This window comes from Cupressus sempervirens, chromosome 5, assembly GCF_028749045.1.
Source record: "Cupressus sempervirens isolate cs-2001-9-10 chromosome 5, ASM2874904v1, whole genome shotgun sequence".
NCBI lineage: Eukaryota > Viridiplantae > Streptophyta > Pinopsida > Cupressales > Cupressaceae > Cupressus > Cupressus sempervirens.
Genome location: NC_143122.1, coordinates 750,700,921 through 750,709,628, shown reverse-complemented (window position 1 = coordinate 750,709,628; position 8,708 = coordinate 750,700,921). Strand labels below are relative to the sequence as shown.

General features: G+C 35.5%; 1 protein-coding gene across 2 annotated transcripts; it reads right to left on the bottom strand.

Annotated features, from left to right (window-relative positions):
* Window positions 1–892: 892 nt before the first annotated feature.
* On the bottom strand, window positions 893–8,186 carry LOC149558098 (disease resistance protein RPV1-like). 2 transcript variants are annotated; one of them, XR_016364982.1, is made up of 9 exons: window positions 7,393–8,183; window positions 7,121–7,204; window positions 5,036–6,116; window positions 4,611–4,937; window positions 3,631–4,536; window positions 3,079–3,533; window positions 2,157–2,370; window positions 1,654–1,788; window positions 893–1,534 (listed from the first exon to the last, which is right to left on the bottom strand). XR_016364982.1 is itself a non-coding variant. In XM_089832493.1 (6 exons), exons 1-6 carry the CDS (start codon window positions 8,130–8,132, stop codon window positions 3,075–3,077), a joined length of 3,597 nt encoding a protein of 1,198 aa, XP_089688619.1. In that variant the 5' UTR covers window positions 8,133–8,186. The 2 variants fall into 2 exon arrangements, 1 of the variants encoding a protein (XP_089688619.1); XM_089832493.1 differs by lacking the exons at window positions 893–1,534; window positions 1,654–1,788; window positions 2,157–2,370 and having other exon boundaries at window positions 3,075–3,533; window positions 7,393–8,186.
* Window positions 8,187–8,708: the final 522 nt, after the last annotated feature.

The window sequence follows — 8,708 nt, the reverse complement described above, 5'->3', positions numbered from 1 at the left end:
TTTGCAAACATATCATATGATGTTCCTTAAATATTGGATATGGTAGTATGCTTGTAATTGATAAACTCTGACACGATTTATTTACGTGTGAAAGGATATTTATTGTTATGCTAGAAGCACTATCTACATTTAGGGGAGAGGATCGTGTGAATTTCAAATTACTCCCAAGTTTCTAGAGAAGCGTACTCGGCAAGTACCTTACTTATAACTACACTTTTAGGGGCATGTTATCAAATGTGGTGACACATTAGCATATGTTTTTGCTATTGTGTCCAAAAAGGCCCCAAAAGAGTGACACTCGCTCTCGCAAACTAAGTCATGTTTCCTTGGTGTAGTGACGTGACATTACATAATTGACTACTTTTTAGATGTAAAGATTACATTTTAGTCAATGTGTGTTCACACTAACAACTTTAAAAACAATTATTGATACAATATTGTGTAGAAGTTTGAGATTTACACCAACAAATGCTGTAACAATTATTAGACCTATCTCAACTAATAGGTCATTTTCCCTATAGAAAACACTTGTTTTCCTATTAATTGTGCATGCATTTGAGTTCATGTCCAATTATGCAAGGCATACAATCTTGGGGTGGACAAGAATGTTACGAGACTTTCACCGTTGCTAGTGCTGATGTGTCTCTTGCACTTAGGTGCAACTGGAGTGGGATCAATATCAAAATGTAAAACAATTAATTTTAAGGATTAACTCATAAAATAGTAGAGTTATTGAAGTCTTAATGAATTCATATTTTCGAATTTCAATGAAGTGTGCAGAAATGCTTCCTATACTAATGTATTGAGAAAAGATTGCGCAAATATTTGAAGAAAAAGCTGAATACAGAAAATATAAAAATATCACATAGATAAATGCTCACAACACAAGATGTATGTGGGGACAACTCATCAGGAGAAAAATCCCACTACAAAACCCTGCTCAATATATTATAACAATGTAGTTGCATACGCTTGCAGAGCAAGTTTCATCCATAAATACACTAATAATTTTTAGAATAAATCAGATAAGATAACGGTATCTCGAAATGATCATACAACAACAATCCTAACACTTAATGAAAAACTCACAATCCCTGACAGCAACTTTCCATTAACCTTATACAGAAACTGGGCATAACGAGATAATTGAAGAGATATTCCACAAGCATTTTCTGATGGTAGTCCTCAATATGTTCAAAAATCCAGCAATGTATCCATCTCCTCCACTGCTGCCAATAGAAATCCAATTCTTCAGTAGAATTTTCAATGTCCACCTCCATTTCCCATATCCATTGAAGGCTTCATGACTACAATCCCAATTCCTAAAGCCATTAATATAGAATTTCACATATCCATTTCCTTTCTATTCATTTCTTGATAGTGCGAGGATTGCCAGAGTGATTTCTCCATGTCCTCGTTTGCAAAGATAGACTCTGGCGCTTACAATCATCAAAAGTTCAAAGCATATCCCTTTTCATGAATAGGAGATCCTTAGTTGACTAAGCTCCCCTGTTTTCCTTCCAATTGAACTCACCTAGATTGGACGGAAGTTAAATCTTTCTCATTATTGGGAGAGCAGATGTTATAGGTAGAGTGCAAGTAAATGTAATTTGCAGTCTGAAAAGAATAACTTCTTACAATGTAATTGCTTACCCATTAGCTCCCCTGATATTATTCAGCTGAGAGATCAAACATCTATCGGTGCTGAGGAACTACGCAGAAACACTGCGATCAGAACTTGGGAGAAACTTTTGTTGAAATCATTTTGCTGATCAATATTTTGGGGTTCTGCAATCATAGGCAATAGTTGTAAATGCACATAGGAATATATTCGAAGGCCTAAATAAATGAGATTTTATTGGATAAATCTTATAGCATATATAAATGTAATAAATAATGACTCTTGTTCTGGCATTCAAAGAATTCCAATATTGGAAAATAGACCCTTATATGAAGAAAAGAAGATTGATAGCAGTAGAATATCCAACAAATAAATTGGGTTCCTAAATTCAACTCCTAACTAATTTAAATCATTTTTTTGTATATAACCTGAAGCAGAAACTGGAAAATCAAATAGCAGTCTTCAAAGGGGGTTTAAAGCATTATAGCAGGGAAGCCCAGTGATAAGCAGTTTAGATCTCATCTCCGATACATACATATGTAACAATATCGGCCTTGTGGTAAGCAACAATTCCATTCAGGCTGCTCCCTATTCCAGTCCATCTTCCCATAAAAGGTTCTGACGCCTCGTAACTTCTAAATTGCCTTCAAGGTTCCTTATATTCCTGTACTCAAAAGATTACACAACAGTTCCTTCTAAAATGTGCTGCATCTTCAGATGTTATTTCATAAGAATCTACTTCATGCTTCCTGTAGAAGAAGCAAACAAGATCAGATGTATCCACCGCAAAATAATCTCGAGGAATCAAGATAACAACTTGGTAAATGAGTTTCTTAGAGGTTGCAGACAGTAACAGCTTTCCAATGGCAATGCCTTCTATTTCAATCTAGCCAAGGAATTGTTACAATGAAAACTTTAAAATCTTTCATAACTTATTATCTATCTTAAAGTATTTCAAGAAGCATTCTCTGAACCTACACTATCAATTTGCATAGATTTTTAATGGTCTAATCATGCCTTCTTCTCAATACCTTATATTGATATTCATACACATCTGTGATTTGAAATGTGATCCTTAACATTGTAGATAACTATTCAGAAAACCAAAATTATTATAAAAAAAAATGTCTAATACAATTTCAAACTTCAAAATGTAGAATATATTCATTACTATCAAAGACGATCATTATGTGTTATAAAATTAAATGATCTATCATAAATTTGTTCCTATTTATAATTTAATCATGATTTCTATTACCTTGATTCATCAGTTTCTAACAGATTCAGAAACTGCTAAATTACGTTCTCTTCCTATTGCATCTATCTCTCTCTTAACCTAGAATTCTTCCTATTACACCATCGCAAATGCATACGGCCAACGACAATTGAAAACATATTATCTTTGAGAAAAAGATTTACAATTGGTTTTTATATTAAGTTAATTCAGCACTCGTTACCTTTGGGAAAGCTGATGGAACGCCTCCAGTACGCTCCCTTCATTGCCCATCAATGACCATGCCTCTTTCACTTTTACTTCTTTTCCCTCGCAGAATGCCTCAATCTGGTATCGTTTTGACTGAAGCCAATTTGAACCTTCCGGGAAAATGCCCATCCACAGCCATTTGCCATTACTCATTTCGGTATAAAAATGATTGTCATTGTCTGTAGATATATGGAAGCATAAGTTAGGATGAACATCTTCTATAAAGAAGCATATCAGAATGGCATTGGCGGCACTCTCCGGCATACTCAATGCCAGGCCTCCTGATGACGCATACACGGCCACGTTTCCCAGAGGAAAAGAAGTAAAGAAGCTTTTCAACGAGTCCACATCAATCACCGCTCTCGTGCATACTATCACTTCCCTTCGCCATTTTTGCACAATATTTGCACTCGCTTCCCTCTGCCATTTCTGCACAATATTTGCAAAAATCATAAGCAACACAAAATCAAATGCCTCGTAATAATTAATGGACTTTTATATTTTTAATTCAACTAATTTCTTTCACCTGAATGTTACTGATGGATGGTTCAATAACTGATCTATCATTTGCTACGACTTCCAGCGCCTCCAATGTATCATTGTGCTCCAAGTTGAACATACACACCCTCTTCGAGCACGTATGTACTTTCAATTTTTCCAATGATGTCGATCCTTCTAAACCTTCTATTCTATCCAATTTGTGGCATCTCTTTAATTTAAACTCTTTTAGACAAGTTAATGCTGCAAGACTTGGCAGGGTGTTCAGTTCCATACAGCCATCTATCATAAGTGTTTCCAGTGACCTCAAACCTCCTAGACTTCCTATCTTCTCCAGTTTGTTGCAGCCGACCAATGCAAGCTTCTTTAGAGAAGTTAATTCTGCAAGACTGGGAAGTGTGTTGAATTCTGTACAGTCATGCATTCTGAGTGTCTCCAATGACCTCAGGCTTTCTAAACTTTCTATCTTCTCCAATTTGTTGCAGCCTTTTAAAGCAAACATCTTTAGAGAAGTTGCCTCTACAAGACTTGGAAGGGTGTTCAATTCTGCACAGTTATGTATTATGAGTTTCTCCAATGACCTCAGGCTTTCTAAACTTTCTATCATCTCCAATTTGTTGCAGCGTCTCAAATCAATTATCTTTAGAGAAGTTGCCTCTGCAAGACTTGGAAGTGTGTTCAATTCTGTACAGTCATAAATTATGAGTGTCTCCAATGACCTCAGGCTTTCTAAACTTTCTATCTTCTCCAGTTTGTTGCAGCGTCTCAAATCAAACATCTTTAGAAAAGTTAATTTTGTAAGACTTGGAAGTGTGTTCAATGCTGTACAGTCATATATTCTGAGTGTCTCCAATAACCTCAGGCTTCCTAGACTTTCTATCTTCGCCAATCCATAGCCCTCACTAATAAACAACTCTCTTAACTGCGAAGGCACCTGCAACCAATTTTGCAAACAAATTAACATACTTAAAATAAAAAATATTTCGGTTTGCAATGCAAGATACTTACATCCACATCACGTTCCCACAAATCTTGTAATTTTTGAGCTTTATTAAGTCCTAAAACTCTTAAATTTTTCAATGAAAGCCACGATGGAAATCTTTCATGCTCAAATGTGTCACAGCGAAGGAAGAGCAGTTCTCTTGATATTTCGCTACATTGCTCATTAATAAAATCTCCGTTGTCAAATAGAATCTTCAGTCCAAGCGAGCCAGGTTCGAGGATACATGCTCCTTGGCTTGTGTTTAATATGATCTTTCCTTCCTGCCGGTAACAATTCTCACCAAATGCATCTGCCATTCCTCGGACTCGAATTGCTTCCTTCAAGTCAAAGTTCTGAAAAAAAAAAAAAAAATTTAAGGCAGGGGTCACTGAGGAACTGGTTCCCATGAGGCCAGGATTAATAAAGTAATGAAAGAAAGACTTGGCTTCACCTGTTGATGCTGAATCTCGATAATCTGCTGTTTAGACCAAAGACGATAGGGGGAGCGTTGATTGGCAATCTCCCTTCCCAAATCACTCAAATGATCATGCATTCTAATGAGATCCCCCTCCTTTTCAACAAGGCATTTATTCACAAGCCTTTGCAAACCGTGGAGACCATTCCACCCCGATCCATCCCATAATGCAATGGCGATACTGCTACTCACCACAATGAAGAGACATGCTATATCCAGAAACATCTCTTTCTCTTCTTTATCGAGAGCATCGTAGCTTATTTTAAGCCTCGATTTGATGTCCTCTGGCACTATTCTAGACAATTTGTCAAACTGAGACTGCCAAAAAGCCTCACTGGACTCCCCACAGAGTAGACCCCCTAAGACCTTGAGTGACAAAGGCAGACCACGGCAAGCATCTGTGAACTTTCGAGCAAGTTCCTTGAATCCCAACAATGGAGAGGGTTGTCTGAATGCATGCCAACAGAAAAGTTGATGTGAATGGGCGGGATTAAGTGTTCTCATATTATATACAGCTGAGATGCCCCAGGCTTTAAGAACATGCAACTCTCGTGTGGTAATAATAATCAGACTTCCCTGGCCAAGGCTGTCCCTTGCTGGCAGCAGAGCATCTAGTTGGTCTGTGTGATCCACATCATCTAAAACGATAAGCACAAAAACAGACCTCAAACGGCTTCTTAGAATCTCTTTGCCTTGGTCTACATTTTTAATATCATTGCTTTCAAGGTCAAGGCCCTTGAGAAGCTCCATTTGTTTCTCATGCAAAAGCTCTTTCCTTGCAGCTTCACGAACATCAAAAACAAAACTTGACCTCTCTATAGTGCAGCTTTTATCGTTATAGAGTTGCTTTGCAAGGGTGGTTTTTCCTACACCACCCATACCCCAGATCCCCACAATTTGTGTTGGTCCAGCGACTACAGATTGAAGTGTAATTTTGTTATGAAAGTCTTGTTGCAGTTCATCCAAACCCATGGGATGCTTGGCAACATCTAATCTCAGCTTCTTCAGCTCGTTCAATACACGATTCACCACATTCATCACCACCACCTCCTCATCTCTAGACAATCACCATTTGGAACAAAGAGAAGATTTTAAAAAGATTAAAATTTTTGTTAGTTGAATCAAGCAAATTCTTTAATCAAGTTTATAAAGTAAAATTTAAAAGACTATAGCCCCTCATAGAAGCTGTATGATTTGGAATGTTCTCTATGCCCCTCATAAAGGGGTATGATTTGGAATGTGCTCTATGAAACATAGAGTAACAAGGTTAAATTTAATATATACTGTACCAAATGCATCTATTTTATTTTAATTTAAGATTATATTTATATTATATCCAATTTAATTTATTGTTAAATTTATTTTATTTTATTATATTAGTTTTTAAATTATTTTATATATATGTTTTGGTGTATGAGGGTAACTTATGTGGTGTATAGTAGGAGTTGTATAGCCAATTCTTGTATTTTGTATCTTGTTAACAATGATCTGTGCATATTATTATAACATATTTTGTTCTAAATGAAGAGATACTAAAGTATAAACAAGAAATATCTTTTAAATGGAAAATTTAAAGATAAATATATTACAAGAATATAAATATAAGCTTCTTTGATTGTATCAATGTTTTTAACATCAACTTTCATTTGGAAAAATAATTTATATTTATATTCTGATGAATTGTAATAATCTATTTATCTGATCATCTGATCATGTAATCTCAAATATTAAATATTAAAATATTATTACACAATTAAATTAAAAAACAATTTAGATTAATTTACTCTTAAATGAAAGTACAGAAATTTATAATCCATTACACACAAAATATAAATTAATTTGATTCTCAAATCAATTATTTGAAAACTTTCATATATATATATATATAGTATAATCGGCTTCAGCAGGACAGGCTAGGTATCTACATAACTATGTTCACTTTCTACTTCATTAGGATTCAGGCATCATGTTTCTATCGCAACAACTACAAACTTAACGCTGAGGCCAGCAATAGATCGATTTGATGTGCTAAATGTAGGAGAGATTTTATTTTGTACTAACCTTAGACTATGAATTATCTCGCCGTTATACAAGGAAGCTTTCTGTAGTGCCAACTTCCAGCTTTGAAGCAATTCTGAGCTGTATCTGCATAGGTGGAAAACAATACAAGCACAATGGAAAAAACTTAACAGGTGATATATGACAGATAAAAAGACGAAAATACTAATAATTAGAACATAAGTTAATAATATATTTCTAATTTTAATTAATTAAGATTTAGGGTCAAACAAGAATCCAGCAGACAATACAGGGGAATAGTATTTGAGCTTTACCTGCCCTTCACTTCATACTGGGAGAAGGCATCCACATAAATCCCTTTTCCTTCAATCGCCCATCTGAGATCAGAGGGCTCAACATGATAGAAAATGGGGATAAATTTGATTTGAGGTAGTTGCAGTATACATTTCAGCTCAGCCAAACACCAAGGAGATCGTGCATAATTCTCAGAGAAAATAGCTATGTTGAGCGAAGCACTACGTATTGCTTTTTCTAGGGTTTCAGGGAAGAAATCCCCAATCTTGAGTGCATCTTTATCTAGAAAGACTCTGAGTCCAGTGGAATTTAATTTACTATAGATAATAGTGGCTAAACCGTGTTTCACATCACCCCCATGATGATTTATAAAGACATCGTAAGGATATTGTGACGAGGAGGCTTCAGCAGGAGGAAAAGGGGTGATCACTAAACTATCAAAAAGGCCTGCCATTATGATCAGATGTACACAAATTGAAACAAATAAGAACGCTGAAATGCTTGAAAGCCTTACGGACGAGTGCTTGCTGATATAAATTGAGGCGATCAGCAAGCAGGAGCAGAGATGAGGGGCAAAAATGTTAATACAGAAATGTGTGGTATACAAAAGGCAAATCCAATGGAGATATTTAAGAACAGAGACGAAAATAGCGAGAAAATGCGTAGCGGAGAGAGAGAGCACAACATTTAGGGAAAAGGGCAGGAAAGCCGGGGAAATCGAGAAAAATATAGGAGAGAGAATTAGTTGATATCGTTTCATGGGGGAAAAGTGCAGGAGATGTGGAGGCAGCTGCTTTGTTTCATGGCTTTACGTGGGGTCTCCTTGATATGTAATATAATGAGATGTTCTTTGTTTCTTGGATCTCCTTGAATGTATAATATTACCTGACGGAGAGATGTATGGATTTTTTTTAATGTGTCATACTAAGTGAGGTATTTTTAACAATTTTGAGATGTATGGATATTTTTAGTGTGTCATCCTAAGTGAGGTATTTTGTTTGGGGTTTTCTTGAATCTCTACTATTGAAGGAGATGATTCAAAATCTGAACATGTTCTAATGGTTGTTGTCTTTATTTAATGTTCATATTGGTTAGTTTATCCAAAAAAATTTGACAATATTGTACTAATAGTTTTAATTTTGAAGTGGTTTTTGCTAATGATGACTTTTCATGCTTGAATGAAATTTATTTCTTATTTTAAAAAGCAACAAATCATGTGATGCCACATTAATTGTATCATTATGACGGTTTCTAATGCACTATGATTGGTCTCACATTTTTGGACATTTTGGAACACTTGGCAAACAAGCATGTTGATGTGACATCACATTTAATG